The 16102-nt window shown below is 44.5% G+C and overlaps 1 protein-coding gene across 11 annotated transcripts in view; it reads right to left on the bottom strand.

Moving 5' to 3' along the window:
- Window positions 1-292: 292 nt before the first annotated feature.
- BIN1 (bridging integrator 1) overlaps window positions 293-16102 on the bottom strand; it is a 102904-nt gene continuing 87094 nt past the window's right edge. For 6 of the 11 annotated variants that reach the window (XM_050899535.1, XM_050899538.1, XM_050899536.1 and 3 more), the window contains 4 exons: window positions 10298-10390; window positions 9419-9529; window positions 7226-7327; window positions 293-3747 (listed from right to left, as the gene is read on the bottom strand). In XM_050899535.1, the coding sequence (XP_050755492.1) occupies window positions 3640-3747; window positions 7226-7327; window positions 9419-9529; window positions 10298-10390 (414 nt within the window). In that variant the 3' untranslated portion in view covers window positions 293-3639. Of the gene's footprint in view, window positions 3748-7225; window positions 7328-9418; window positions 9530-10297; window positions 10391-14013; window positions 14038-15864; window positions 15973-16102 lie in introns of all 11 variants that reach the window. The other 5 variants (XM_050899532.1, XM_050899533.1, XM_050899541.1 and 2 more) reach the window with 3 other exon arrangements.

Genomic DNA, 16102 nt, shown 5'->3' with positions numbered 1-16102 from the left:
TCTAAGCCAGGCTACAAAACCAGTCAATGGCATGGGATGAGAGATGCTTTTATTGTTCACCCAGTAAAACAATCAAGTGGAAGATTATTAGATGGGGAAACAGCAGCTTTGCTGGGCCAGATACCAGGTAATCCCTGAAATGTGTCCAGTCTACCTGTCAGTGGAGCAGAACTGGGCGATAGGCTTCTTTGGGTTCTCTTCAGTGGATAATGTATTAATCCAAAAAATGCAGCTCAGGGTTAACTGAAACCAGTCATCAGGTTAAGAAAAAAAGGCAAAGGCAAAAAGGCTATTAACATTAAAACATTTTCTTTCAGCATTTTCAAAACAGGTTTCACATTTTTGCTTCAAAGCAACTTGTTATAGCCCAAGTCATAAAGTTTTTTAAAAAGTGAAAAAGCAACACTACAAATGAATGCTTCATTTTGGTTTCAAAGGATTTTTTTTTTTTTTATGTTTCGATTTTTCTCTTTCTAATTCCACTGGGAAAATGGAAAAAAAAAAAATTGTCTCAGGTCACCCTTACAACTTCAGGTCACCCTTACAACTTTTTCCCCCAGATTTTTCAGTTCAGCCCGCAAACTGAAAAACCACTGTGGGCACAACCTACTTCGGAGTTTACTGTCCCTCTTTCTATTTGAATCAGTTTAAGCCAAAGAAAATCAGAAGTTCATTTCACCAGGTAATACCAACCAGAATCAAGGTATTTAGCAGATGTAAAAATACTGAAAATGGGAGGACTTGTGGCTGTTTACAATGGGCTGAACATGACCCAGGAGATAAGAGATCTGGCTCCAAAAAACATTGACATCTACAAGCTTCCTGCTATGCCATCCTACTCTCATATAAGGCAATTTATAAACTGTGGGTCCGATCTTGCATTTTCAGAATCTGACTGAGATGTGCTGACACCACTTATTTGCAAGCAATGCAAGATCCAGGTAACCCACCCTACCTGCTCTAAGCAAGGGGGTTTGGATTTTGGGGTTGGGGGGAAGCGAATGGAGAGGGATGCAACATCCTCCCCACTAGCAATATTTGAGCATCACTCACGTGACCTGAAAACAACATCCCTTTTTTGCAGAGTGTTACCACTTCTGCAGGGACAATACAGTACTGGATAGTTGCTTTGCAAGCTCAATAAAATGAAAAGGCCTTACGAGGATCTTTGTTGGGACAGTCATCTGGTTCAAACACAGCAGAAGACAACAACAACAGCAAAAAAACCCACAATAAATTAGGTATCAGCACAGCTTTCTAAATGCTCTAGAACAATTACTTGCAAGACAAAAAAATCACAGCTCTGGTACTTAGAATCTTGTCATTTAAAAAAAAAAAACAATAATCCACAGGTTTTGCATAAAAATAAACATTTTAAGCTGACAGCATTATGTTAACTGGATCAACCCGCTTTTTAATATATATATTTCTATGTATATTTAAATGCATATTTTTTCTATCAATATTCTTTAAATGGGAGTCACAAATGCATAAAAATAGATATTTTGGAAGAAAGAGTAATAATAAAGACAACCCTGGTGAAAAAGAAAAAAAAAATCAAACGGCAGTATTCTAAAGCAATGGCTCACCATAATATAACTTGCGGAGTCCAGTCCTTCTGTATTGTGAGCAGTTACTCCTAAATACTATTGGGTTTTGTAACAGTGATGTAAAACATAAATTCCTGCACGTTTATTTTAAAAAAAAAAAGAGAGAGAGAAGAGAGAAGGGATTTGGGTATATAGGACAGATTTTGATGCCTGTTACATTGCTGTAAACAACTAGCACAGATCATCTCCCAAGCTGAAAGCAGGAGGAACTCCAGCAATTCTTGCATTTATAAGAATATATTTTCTAATCAAAATCCGATCTGTCCCTCTGAACTAAAATTTAAAAAATAAAATCCACTTTTGCCCTACAATGTTTTTTCTGTTGTCCTACAAATAATCAAAATGGATTGGAAAAGGTAGGATTTTCAGTAGTGTGTGTCACCATTCCGTGCATCTTTGACAAAAGCCAGCTCCTAACAGTTAGGAAGATTATTTCAGAGATTGATCCTGTCCCTTTACAGCAGGAGGTAACCTCACTGTTAAAAATCCCTTCAAGGCAAAAAGATCATGGGGGGGGGGCAGGCAGGGAAAGCCGTAAAAAATTAGAATAGCCCAACCTGCTTGCCAGCTGCATCAGTATTCAAGTAAAGTTTAAAGTACCTTTGTGGGACTTTAGAGTCTTGGAGGGTCAGACCGGCTCATTTTAACAAGTGTAATATGCACTTTGAAACAGCCTTGTCATCTGCTTGTTTAAACTAAAAAACAAAACTCAAAAACAAACAGGAGCAAAGGAAAGGTATAGGAAAGGTCTCAGCATCAGTATTAGACTGCAGAGTGTCTTCTTGACACTGACACTTTGATATTCTTGCCTTCCTTTCTAATGCATTAAAATATCATGAAGTCATGCAGCCATTTTAAATGAGTATTTCAAGAGTCCAGTTTTCATAGAGGTTACCTTGATCACCAGCACAGCACTGGAGAAAGCTGATCTAACAATATTTCACTTACAGAACTCTTTGAAGGAAAATAAGAAATACAATTCCACAAATAACAATGCCAATTAAAAATACAGAAAGCAAAGTGTTTTTTCCTCAGTGTTTTTTCTTAGACATTCTTTCAGAAAAAAAATTTTTCTTCCCTTATCTCTTTCTTTAAAAGCAAATTTTCTAACCAGCCAGATTTTAGAGCTATCTTCCATCTTCATGAATCTAAGCTTTTCTGAAACCACCTACAGGGTTTTGGGGGCAGAGGATTCCCTCTCCTAAATTTCAGAGCCATCTAAATGGCATCCGCTTGTTTTGTCTTGTTTCTCCTCTTGAATTTGTCCCTTCCCCTTAGCATTTCACAGGCCAACACTACTGCGAGAGAATTTAGGTGTCTGCATTTGAAAGAACTTTGGACTGAGCACAGCTTCATATATTTCATCTTCTCCATGCCCTTTCCATGTAGTTTCTTCTATCTTTACATGTACAAAATCACAGTTTGTGTAACATTGTTTTAAAGGAAGAAAATAAAATACACACACGCACACACACACATACATTGTATTGGTGAACACTGTACGCTAAATATTTTTTTCAACAGCATAACAAAAAGTTTGGCCTACTGTAGGTTGAACATGTAGGGAAGGCTGAATTTTTACGGTTGCCATGCAAGCCACCTTCAAGACAAAACAGATGAACCCACCCAGGAGCAAATGCAGCTTCTACTCTCAAGCCATTAGACAAATACTGCCTTTCCAGGGATCAGACTGATGTCTTGCCAATTCAGTCAATGCAGTATTTAGAGAACCACACTGAGTTGCTTCTGCATCAGTCCTCTGAATCCAAATGCTGTTAAAATCAAAGGGGGAAGAGGGTATTTGACTTGCCTTATTATTATTAATAAGTATATATTTTGATAACACTTTGAATTTCAATTTACTTCTGAAACCTTGCCCTTTGAGAAGAACACACCCTTTAAGCTGACTTTTTTTCAGACTTCTGTTCCTTTAAAATTCTCTCTTCTTTTCATTTCACTGTTCTTTTTCAATTATCTACCAGAAAACTTGCTTTCTTCCAGCAGAAACGCAGCTGGTGGGCTTGGACTTTCACTGCACCCGCTCTGTGAAATTCTCGGGGAAAACCCCTCGGCATTGGTCAAGTTCCTTATGCTGGATCCAGTCAGACTCCTTCACGCCCATCAGCCATCCTTCGTCCTGGAGGAGAAGACAGAGATCAGATGCTGAGGGATAGATGTGAGTGGGGATTTTTCTTACAGAGTGCAGGCCAAGGAGGTGTCAAGGCATTATCAAAGCCATGCTCGTATTTGGCTTGGAGACAATCCAGGAAGAGGATGGGGGAGAAGGAAAAAATGCTTTCGTTCCCTTTTAAACAGGGAGAAGGCTACATCCCACCAGAGTTGGTACCAAAACTGCTATCTGACCCAGAGTGTCTAGAGACAGTGAAATTGTAAACAATTAGCAAGTGTAATAGAAACGTCATAATTTACACCCAGTGAAGCAGGAGAAATTCTGCCAAAGAAAGTCTGTAGAGCTACAGGATGGGAATCACCTATCTCACCTTTCACAATCTAAACGTGAGGGGTCTAGCATTCTCCATAGTCATAAAAGAGATGGGCACCTCCACAGTGCAATTCATCCCATTCATCTTGGGCACAGGTCTTTGGAAAGGATGAATCATTCCCTGGAGGTGCTCATGCCCTGGCTCCAGGCAGGGCACCCGTATGATTAGCATTTTAGAGAGGTGGTACAGGCAAAACAAGTCTTGTTTGCTATGCTGAAATTCTGGTCTATGAGAATTGGGAGCTGAGTAGCTCAACCCATCTTCCCAAAACCCAGCAGCCTGTTGGGCTTGATGCAAGGTGAGGTTGGCAAAACTCCCAAACTTGCGCTACACATGAGGTAAGACTCAAGGTCTCTCACAAGGGTCCTCCCTAGCCACCAAACCTATATATCTATAAACAGGGATGAATTTTCACTGAGGCAAATGAAGTCCTGCTTGGTAGAACCTGCTCAGGAGAACCACCAGACTTTCCACCCTCTGCCTGCAGGGTGTCTAGCATGGAGATTTCTGCTCCATTCAAAGCACATGAGGGAGACGAGATGTTCTAGGTGGGAAGGCTGCACTGCTTGCAGCTCAGGTGTGCAACCACCCTATTCTCTGCATGCCTTGGAGCTGCCACCATGGAAGCACCCCTTCAGCATGCAAATACACCCGCTCATGTGAGTCATTTGCAGTGGGGCAGCCTATGGGTTAAGGCTGCAGCATGAGGCAAGAGAGCTGCACGGGGGACTGCTGCCTCCAAACTCAACGGCCTGCTCTGCATCCACTCCTCTGGGCAAAGCATGCACCAGGCTCATTTAGACATATGTTATCACATTCAACTACCTAACTTGCCAGAGCAGAAGTGCTCAGGCAACCAGATGCTCTAAGCTGTGGGGAAATGGGGCATGCGTGCGTGTGGTTCACAGAGTTGTTCTGACTCTTCGGCTTTCCCGGAACTGGCAGGAGTTACCTGGGTATTTACCCAAGGCCAAGCAATGCCTCCCTTGAAACATGTTCTTTAAAAACATACCTGCACAGTGCAGGAGTGGTGCTGCCCTCACCAGAGGTGATCCACGGGGCACGTATTGCTTTCTGCTGCCATTTTGCAGCTTCTGCCCATTTCATGTGGCAGCAGCTCAGACCAGCCATTGTATCTGAGTTCCCTGCTCCTTGCAGGCTGTACTGAGTGCCTGCAGGCTCAGTTAGCCCTTGCTGCTGCCTTAGATTTGAGCATTCAGGGGATGTCATGGGAATGGCATGAGACGGGAGCCCATCTGCAGCAGCCAGCTGCAGGGGCTGCAGAAGGACTGACATGCCATAAATCAGGAAGACAAACGACTACGCGGAAGATGCTGGGCCCAAGTGTCTGGAAGGCAGCTTCCAGCTCACAGCACGGCAAGCACAAAAGCTCATCCATTTGCACATAGCATCTGTGCCATACAGCATGCATCACTCCTACTGCATCCTGCTATGAAGGGTCTCCTCAGCTGTAGGGATTAGACATGAGGACCCAGATTGACCCTTGCCAATTTTGAACCATGTCACTTGAAGTGCCAGCTTAGAAGCGTTGCTGCCCTCAACCCTTTCTTTTATCAAGAGAGATGAATCCAGGCCTGGCTGATGTACCCACAAACTGACACCTAAGCTGCAAGATGGGGACATGGATCAGTCTATTATCCTAAGCTTCCTCCACTCACGTGCACAGTTCATGCACATGTTAACAGCCAACATTTTCTGGCTGGGTATGGTCGAGGTTAGGGAAATGAGCTGTAGTACAGGATACACTGTAAGAGGGTTAGAGGGCTTCAGTGCAGCTACAGCATCATGTTAGCAACACTCAGAGCTCACCCTCTGCAGCCTGGAGAGTCTCGAGTTCATGGCTGTTGCACCCACATCCAGCTAGAGTGCAAACATAGGGCATTGAAAAACTCTGCTCCACAAATGCCATCTCCTACCACAGAAACTAGGGGAGCTGCCACTCATTTCCCATCCAGAAAGCTTTCTGACAAAGAAACGTGCACAAATGCTTGTGCAGGGCCATCCCACTCAGTGAAGAGTCTTGTCTCCAGAAGGAATCACTACCTCTTCCCCATACAACCCTTCCCCCCAGAGCACCTAGCTCTGTGGGAACTGCTGGCACATTATAGCTCCCATTTCACAAGCAGCAGCAAGATCTGCCTCCATAATTCACAAAGCCAACAGCTGAGGCACAAAGATCATCCACATCTTCTGTGGCCAGTGAAATACATCACCTTCCCTTTACAACTTGTGGAATCCAGATCTTGTCTGGGCTTGGCCAAACCCAAAGAGCTGGTGACTACTGAATCAATTTAGAGAACTCCCTTCCTTTTCCAAACCAAACCTGGAGACGTGAGCACGAATTTTATAAAATCATCACCTCCCTCAGCCAAAGTAGTAAAACTGCTGCAGACTATCAACTGGAAGCCCTCAAACACAGCAAGTGAGGAGGATTTACTCAAGGCTTCTAGAAATAGCTCAGATTAAAGAAAAACATCACCAATTAAATTCAGGTTGGAGATGGACAGTAAGACTGTTCTCTGGGGCTGAGCAACCTGCTCCAGCCTTTGGTTCTGCTGCCATCTCCTGACCAAACACTATCTTTTGGAAATAGCCATTGCTATGCTGAAGTGCCAGACATCATCCACGGCAAGCTGCTTTCTCAGAGCTCCAGCATTTCTCAAATGGGGAGAAAACGTCATCATAAGCTGTGGGTGACTCCTGCCAATGCCACAGTCTGCACTGCAGTGGTCACAGGGAATGTGCATCAAGTTTAGGAGCAGTGAGGAGGCAAAGTATGGGCTCTGTTGTGCTCCCTGATCAAGGAAGCCATGCTATTGGCTCAAATGCCCTGATAGGGACAGGAAGCCATGGCTATTTCACATGCTTTATGCAGGATAAGGTCTTCACTTTCCAATCACAAGCAAAGTCCTCCCCTCTGTTGCAGGAAGCCAATCTCAAGCTCAAGGACAACTGGCTCTCCCGCCAGCTCCCAGCCACAATCTGATGGCTCTGCATCCAGCCAGCCGACTGTTAGTGGAGGAAGAAGCAGCTCTGGAAATCCCCTTGGCTCCTCCTAGCCCAGGCTCACACCTTGTCTTCCCCACTCACCTGCTCCTCAGGGTTCTCAAATGGAATCACAAGCACCACGTCCCCGGCCTTCAGCTGCAACTCATCACTGTCAGTGGCTGTGTAATCATGCATGGCCTGGACCTATGGGGAGAGGAGAGGATAGCTTGGGTGAGGTCAGCCTTCTCTTACCCAGCTCTGTAACAGGTGAGAAGGCTTTCCACTTCATTGATTCACTGGATGATTCAGGTTGGAAGTCACCTTTGGAGGCCATCTGATCCAACCTGCTGCTCAAGACAGGGCAAGCTTGGATCACAAATGCCACATCTACGGGGATAACCACTTCCCTTAATCTAATGGCTACATGCTTGTTCATACAGCCTGGCATGCAGCTCACCTTTGCCAGAAGGGCATCCTGGTGAGTCTCATTCAACTTGTTATGCATCAGCACCACCTCATCCTTTCTTAGGAGGGTTGAATTCCCATGGTACGGGCCTAAAAACCTCACAGAGTAGAAAGCCTGTATTCACTTGAATGGTGCCCTGGATTCTTTTTGCAGCTTGTGAGTGACTGAAAGAGTTAACGTCTGTCAATGTCTCAAACATTGTAGCAACCAAGGTACAGTCTGCATAACAAAGAGGGCCATTAGCAAGAAGTTGGCTGGCAGGGACACAGGGGGGGTGCTGGAGGGTGTGCAGTCCTGTCTTCTGGCAGAACCAGCCTGGTAACCCACCAGATATGGCCAGAGGTCACACAAAGCTTATTTGAGGAGGGGGCTTGTAGCTCCTTGGAAAGTCCCTAAGACCACCACCCCAATAAGCCACACGTGCTCAGTAGATAAAGAACCCTCTGGAACACTACTATATATGTTGAGAACTGTCTAGAATGAACCCATATAAGTCTTCAAGAGGTGTGACTGTGGACGGAGATTTAGACTATAAAAGACACAACTGCAAAGAGCCACGCTGCGCGCGCCCCTCACCGGAGGATTGCCACACTCGTCACTGATGCCGTGGGATCCAAGGGTGGTGACTCTCTCTTTTCTTTTCCCCCTCTTTTTTTTTTCCTCTCTTTTCTCTCTTCTTGTGAACGTTTTGCTGCAACCCACACTGCCCACCATTACGCCTTCCACAGTTTGGATTGTTCAAATAAAGCATTCAAAGTGATCGTTTGGTGTCGTTTCACCTTAATTTAGCCCGGGGGGATCCCAGAACCTCTATGACCCTCTGGTCTGTCCGGTCTGAGTCGTAACACAGCTGGACTGCTAGAGTATTAGAGTTATAGCCTCTCATCTCTGTCACAGCAAGCAGGGAGAGGAAACATAAGGAAGAGTATAGGTTTGGATCTTCAAGTGATTGTATCCTGCCATGTTTTCTCTTTGGTATTCAGCCTAATTCCTATCAAAATTTGCGTTACAGCTTTTCTACTTCAAACTGCTCTCCACTTCGAGCACTACAGTCTACAATGGTGCTTGTAACCAGTCTAAATGTGATGAGCCTCCTATTGTTCTTCAGGGTTTTGTCATTCTTCTGCTTTTGGTAGAACTCCCAGAAAAAAAAAAAAAATGATGCATGGACATGACTACAGCAGAAGAAAAGCATTCCTATAGCAGGAGACTATCATTTCTCACTTTCAGGGCATGATGCATCTGTGCTGTCTTGCTACCATATTCCATTATGCATGTTAAATTTGTGGCCTGTCCTCACCCAGAATCACTCCTTCCTCCACACCTTCGAAACAAGCTGCAAGTGATCTTTGGCATATTGAGAATACTCACCAGACTTCCTTGTCTAATCCTATATTTTCCCCTGTTCATCCTGGCTTTCTAATTTCCCCAAACACAAAGTTCTCTGCCCCTACTGGTGTTTCCAACTCTTCTTCATTTGCCACTTGCATCAAAGTTTCACCTTTCCAGTTTGGAGCACAACTTATGTACTGTCTAGAGTCTGTGACTGACATTACCACACCACCAGAGATAAAAATAACTGCAGCAGAGAGAAGGAGAGGATTTGCTATATAGCACAGCCAAATGTTTAGTCACTGATGCTCTTACACAGTCCTTTGAAGCATCTGGAACTGCATGAAGCTGGGCTGCTGAAGAGGAAGGTGTATCTCTCCTTCAACTTCCTTTCCCTTTCAATGCGGCATAGCCCATGGCCATGCTGAGCAAAAGTAGTTAATTCATTACAGGAAAAAAGTCACCAGGAACTCAGTACCCCACCACCACACACTCACCTTGAACAGAAATCCTGGGGGCATGTCAGCTCTTTCAGACGAAGCGCCTCCTTCCACAGTGCCATTGACGGTAGCAGGGAAAGTTTCCACAACAACAGCAGGCAGAGAGCTCTGGTAGGCAGCAGCAGTCAGGGAAGGAAAAAAAAGCCATTGAGAAAAGGTAATCCAAAATTGCAGCTCCAAGTCCACCCCGGAGGATCCATATCCCAACCCTACCCATGGCTTCAGTGAGTTTTCCCAGCACACCAGTCAGTGACAAAAACACCCTAAAGCACAGCAGAGGCAGCAGTGAGAAGGCAGGAGAGGTGACCGCTGTCTTCCTTTGCTTAAGGCTGCAGAAGGGCAGAGAGGATTTAGAGTTTTTCTGGGACCATAATGCCCAGCATTTCCCATTCACTGCAGTCACAACGCAGTTCTTGTAGAGCCCTCGTGGAACAGACAACTCAAATGCGACAGCCTATAGGAACCAAGTGGCCATGAGATGGGACCTACTCCAGTCCCCTAAAAAGGTGGCAGTGTCAGGAAAAAAAGAGGAACCCTGGATATTCAGGGGACACAGGCAGAGCCCAGAGGACAGGGTAAAGTAAATGGTGAGCAAGGAGGAATCTAGCAGACAACGCAAGCTTAGCACAGCATGGGCTGTGGGCTGGCTTCACAACACAGGTGAAGGGGCAGTTCTTTTTGTGGATCTTCCAGCAGAGCTTCTCCCTAAGCATTACACAGATAAAATGCAACGGCTAAGTCTGGCCTCTGAATAAGAGCATTGTAACTGCTGGGGTGGCAGCCACACATCAATTTTCCCAGCCCAGCCTCCCACATCTGCTGTATGACAAAGGGATGTGATTGAGGAAAGGGACTGCTGTCCCTCGAGGTTCTTACCGATCCTGAATCAGCTTCAGTTTTAGATGCTTCAGCTCCAGCTGCTGCTTCTGATGCAGCTGCTTCAGCTCCTGCATGGGCTGCTTCTGCAGGCTGCAATACAAAAGTCATCCAGGTGGACTTATGCTCATTACAGCTACGTGTGTGTACAGAAAAGTGCAGCTCAGTCTGTCCAAGTGCTCTAAGCTGTTGGCTGCTGCCATCTGCTGACAAACAGGTGAGAAACCTCAGGGTCTTGCTAGGTTTCTGTCTCCCTCTTTCTCTGCAACCCACTGAAATCCCAGTAAAGCCTGCATTCCCTCACTCCAGCCACGCAGCAGGCAATACTCCAGAGGAAATCAATGAAACGCCAAAAATCCTGTGCACCTCTTTCTTTTCACGATCTAAATCGCAGACCTACTTTACACTTGCACAGTATCTATTATTACATATAGATCGCCCACTTGTATGTGAATACAAGTCTGCTTGCATGCCGAGGGACAAGGATCTCTCAATATGCTACTTCCAAGGATCAACAACCAAGGAACATTTAAGCCTTTGCATACTCCCAGAAACAGAAGAGCATGGTAATAATGTGTCCAGATAAGGAACTTAGTCTGGACCCAGCATCTACATGACATTAGCACTGAATCAAACTGAACTGAAAACTGGGCTAACTTTCACCCAATTTGATTTTGGATAGGCCTGACAAGTCATGAATTTGGATTCTGTTGTGAATATTCTATTACTAAGAATTTGCTACGAATATTCCACATGGTGCGTGCACACATGCACATATTTGTGTTGGTGGAGAGGGGAGTTTCTAATTCACAAAAGCTGCCACCACCAGGGAGAAATATTCAGCATCACCTCCAAATCGCTGCCTGGCAGAGACTGTTCTAGGAAGCCTGGGGACAGGGGTTTCTGTGCGCAACAAAAGACCAACCAAACACCTCTGATACGCTTCCAATGGTTCAAGTTTTTATTCTCCCTTGCCTGAAGTCAGGCTAACTCTGTTTTAACACAAAATGAAAAGATATTCATTTGCCCCTCCCAGAAACTGCAGCAATGCAGGAAGTAAGTCGGATCTGGTAGCATCAATGCTGCAGATCAGCCCCTTGGGAGACTGGCCAGGCAGCACCTGGGAAGACTCCTGACAAGAATCTCAGGGGTCTAATTCGCAGCCCAAGTGTCTTCATGGCCAGTCTATATCCATTTGTTCTCTATACCAGAGAGCACACACGCCTCTTTGCAGAATCTAACCAGATACTCACTACATACTTGCACAATAGACATTACCATACAGAGATTTCCCATTTTTAATACATGTGAATAAACCAGCTTTAGCATGCCTACATGCCTCATATATTTGGTAAACCCATGTACCCCTGAATACAACCACGTTCAAAGCAAGGCATTGTCCAGATTTCTTAATGTTGCAATTCTCAGTCTCAACCCTACAAAAGCCCAGTGTAAAGCAACAACCGTGGTAACCCTTAACTCTACACCCATCTGGCTACTAGCCACACACTGGCACAATGCTCCAAGTAGTTTTCTAATAACAGCAGCGGCAATGAAGAAATAAATCCTTGATTTAACAAAAAGCCATTACTTTACCTTCAGCTGCTCCAATGGTGCCATTTAACACATGCTTTCCTCTCCTATCACATCCTTCCTCATGTCTCCCCATCACCGTGTCCACAGGCTTATATTGCCAGAGGATATTATAAACAGCAGAGCTGTTCCCATCCTGCATAAGATTCCCACAGCAGCTTTGGTAGCGGTAAGGTAAATGTATGCATATGAAATGCTACAAAGGCTTCTCCTGTTTAATTAGATTCACTCCCAGGTTGCTTTTTATTTGGATTCAGTGAAACTGGAACTGGGACAGATGCCAGCCAAACTCTATCTGGCCAAGCATAGTTTTTATGTGGACAAGTGAAAAGGAACTCAACATGAGCTCCTTTTAAAAAAAGCAGCTGATTTGCAAAACCAGTATTTAATAACCAGAGAAATTGAATCTAAATTAATCCTCTGGATTTCAACAAAGGGCATTTTCATGTCAGCTACTTATTTTTCTATTTCATGTATCTGTGGGCATCCCAAGGCCTATAAAAAACATTTACAATCATGGAAAGATACTATAGGGAGAAGAAGAATTGCTTACTGCTGTTGCCAGGTTCGAAAGCTTTGCTTATTTCAACAGCAGCATCATACATACCAAATGCAAGTTTCCTAGTCTGCAAAACTAAGCAAGTTCTGCTGCATCCAAGTTTCAGTTGTTAACCTCATGGCATATGGGACTATAACCATGCAACAAGTCTCCTCTCATCAATAGCTAGAACGACATTAGAGCAAAAACACTTCAGAAGACTTGAAGAGCAAGAGGAGAATTCCCCAGCTATAGGGAGCTCTGCTGTTTAACCATGTATGTTATGCCAAGGTGAGAACTGGCATGGTGAGGACATCTTGTTGATTAAATTGTCCTTTGGGTGAAATCAGTTTCCAGGATGGGAGGAATGGCCCAAAACACTTTTTACACCCCAGACTGTAAGCACAGCTCAATCAGATACAGTCATACCTCACCCCTGCCCATCCACATGAAAGGCACGAGATCTTTCCTTGTGAAAACAGACTTCTTTTCTTTCTTACTAAGACAGACTGACAATGCACATACAGAGGAATGACAGATGTTAAACACTGATGGCTGATAAAACACACAAGGGAAACATCTTCTCGACATGACCCAAGCTCACGTGAAGGAGAGCACTGGCCACAGTGAGTCCTTGGGCCAGGCTCTCAGCAAGAGTTAAGTCATGGCCTCCCAAGTACTGACTCTAGGTGGTGATCTGGCCGTTGAGAATGGAAAGGTTGGCAGGACTCGATAAGCCAAGGACATGTGCTTACATCTACACCATGGGACATAGCCAGCTCAAGTAGCAGGCTTGAGTACCCAGACCAAGCATTTTCTGTCCGCACTGCTGGCTGGCTGTCCAGAGGGGCTCAAAAGTAGTTGTGCTTGAAATATCTCCCAATGGGCTAATCTGCAGCAATCTGAGACCTTCCCAGGCCCGATATATCTAGAGGGCATAAATGAGGGTCTGGCTTTGGTTCAGATGCAGAGCATGTGTAGGATCTCCCTTGTCAACAAGCTCCAAAGCTGAGGTTGAGGCAGATGCCAGGTAAGTTTTGGGCCTGCACTTAACTTTCAGCGTAGACACAGGCTGAGCTATTTCACATCAGCCTTTCTGGCAACTATGGTCAATGAACAGCAAACACCACAGATAATTCCAAAAGTGTATACCCAATGGTATAGGCAGTAAGAACGAGGGGCAGCTGAGACATTTATGCATCGCACACAAGACCAACAGGATGTACAGAGTTTAGGAAATACTGGGGAGGGGAGGGTGAGGAGGATGCCATAGTGGGACTAAGTTTGAGGAGAATGTCACAGCATCATGCCAAAGGAAAGATAAGTGAGTTAGCAGGGAAAAGCAATGGGGTTGTGTGCTGGTGGAGACGTAAGTTTCAGTGCCAGACCTGACTTGCAAACATGTGGCTGCCCCTGGGGCTTCACAGAAGGTGCAAAAGTGGGTTCAGCAGCACATGGAGCGACTTTGGTTTGGGGTGTGCAGAAAGGAAAAGCAGCGAGCGAAAGGAGACGGGTATGCACACAGAGATGGCACTGGCACATGCACAGTACATGATGAGAGATGAAAGCCATATGAAGTTCTTACCTCCCATAAATCCCAAGGTAAAGACTAAGCATGTCAAAGAGCAACAAAAATAAAACATGTTTATATGTGATTATTTCAGTGAGTACAAACATTACAGATGCTGATCAGACTGAAGCAGACATACACATTCAACAGCACTTATCTCTGCACGTTTTAAAAATTTTTTTTTAGTACCTGAATTTATACACCTCTCCCCACTGCATACTCAAACGTAGCTACCAAGGTATTTGAGTAAGGGTTTTTTCTACCTCTGGTATGAAGGGAGACAGCCAAGCCACATTCTGTTGTCAATGGCAGACCACATAGTCAGAAAAAAAAACCTCATGAGTTTGTGGTCCATCAGGGTTAAATATGCTCCCATATATCCACATCCAATAGAGTTAGTATGATTTTAGAACAAGACTTCAACTGGTGTCTTTGGTTCAGTAGTAAAAGATCTTAACCTCTTTGCCATAGTGCCCACCCTATAGGAAATAAATTTGACTGCTTTGAAAACTATGTGGGTTTCGCTAGGTTTTGTACTGTGGTTACCATTAGAAAGTATTGATTTCGGGTTCTTTCTTTTAATGGCTTCTGAAGCTAATAGTAAATACATTAGAACACCAGATATGCTATTGCTAAGCAGTTTTTAAAAAACCTACTCGGTGTAATATTTGTTGCTTGCTGGAAGAGTAACAAATAATTCCATTTTAAGTCAAATTTATACTCATATCCTACACCAATATACCAAATTATCCAAGTTATAATTGGTGATTCGGGGGGGGGGGGGGGGGGGGGGGATCCCAGTAAATAAATTTTTTAAAAAAGCTTATCCTGGCATGCAGCTTGTTCTGTCAGGCAAGCAGACTCGAAATGCCAATTTGCCCACTTAAAGTTCCAGAAAGTGGTAGCTTGCCATATTGGTGTGTATCAAACTATGATAATAACTAGTATCTTGCAGATACAGTATTTTAATTTAGAAGAATCAAATGCCTAATGTTTGATCTCTCTAATAAGAGAGGTCTTATTGCTACAAAAATCTGTGTCGTACAGGCCTACTTGACATGATGATACTAGAGAAATACTGTAAACATCCCAATTATGTTTATTACAAGTTTTAACGGCAACCACAGGCAAAAAATAACCGTTTCATACATATGAAATGGAAAGTCTTGGTGCGGAGAACAGCCAAATTCAGGATGCACTTCAAATCCTCCAGCCATTTAGACATAAAATGAAGCGCAGTCCTCTGACAGTGGACAGGACCAGGTACAGGCCAGACCAGAATTAGGCATCTTCCTTTCTGATACTGCACTGCGCAGCACCATGCTCAGGGAGGAAGCTACTTCTTAACTATGAACAGAGACTACGTTATACCCAGAAAAAGAAGGGCTTCACATCTTTTGAATATCCATCTAAGCTTTATTCACCTTAAGTAACTGCAGATTATCAGAGTGTCTGTTTATTAAAAATCCCTTTGAGAGCAATTTATAGCAGGAGCACAGAACTGAGGCTGAATTCCCATCCACAAAGTAACAGTTTAAACCCATATAGAATACAGAGGATGCTAATCTAGGGAGGGACATACATTAAGTTGAACAAGTTGTCAATCAGTAGATCATCAGAGCAAAGCACAAGCATCCCACAAACACAAAGTGCCAGACTGCGGCCAGGCTAATAGCCACCTGATTCTCACTGGACTTACACATCCAGCAGAGAAGACCAAGGTGCCCATCTGCAAGGCACAGGTCTGGGCACCCAGCCCAGCCACCCACAGCTCAGGTCCACATTATCATTCACGTGGATGCAGGTCACGCCACACTTGGCAACAAGTCAGTTACGAAGGGAGAAGGAATGGTGATATGAACCAACCTGGGAGGCAGGTGTGGGGGTCTTCCCCACAGTGGCATCTGGTTTAATGGGATCAAAATCCAGATCCAACAGGCTGGCTCCCTCCTGGAAGGGCCCAGGGGCATCAAACTTGGCAGCAGTGAGGAAGAAAAGCAGTTATGAGCATTAGACACACACGTGCACAGTAGAGGGAGGGTATGTGATATCCAGGAGCTAAGGCTGCAAGCGCAGAAGACATGGTGGCAATGCAGACACCTGA

Source organism: Gymnogyps californianus, chromosome 7, assembly GCF_018139145.2.
Source record: "Gymnogyps californianus isolate 813 chromosome 7, ASM1813914v2, whole genome shotgun sequence".
Lineage (NCBI taxonomy): Eukaryota > Metazoa > Chordata > Aves > Accipitriformes > Cathartidae > Gymnogyps > Gymnogyps californianus.
This window is presented reverse-complemented; position numbering and strand designations above follow the sequence as displayed.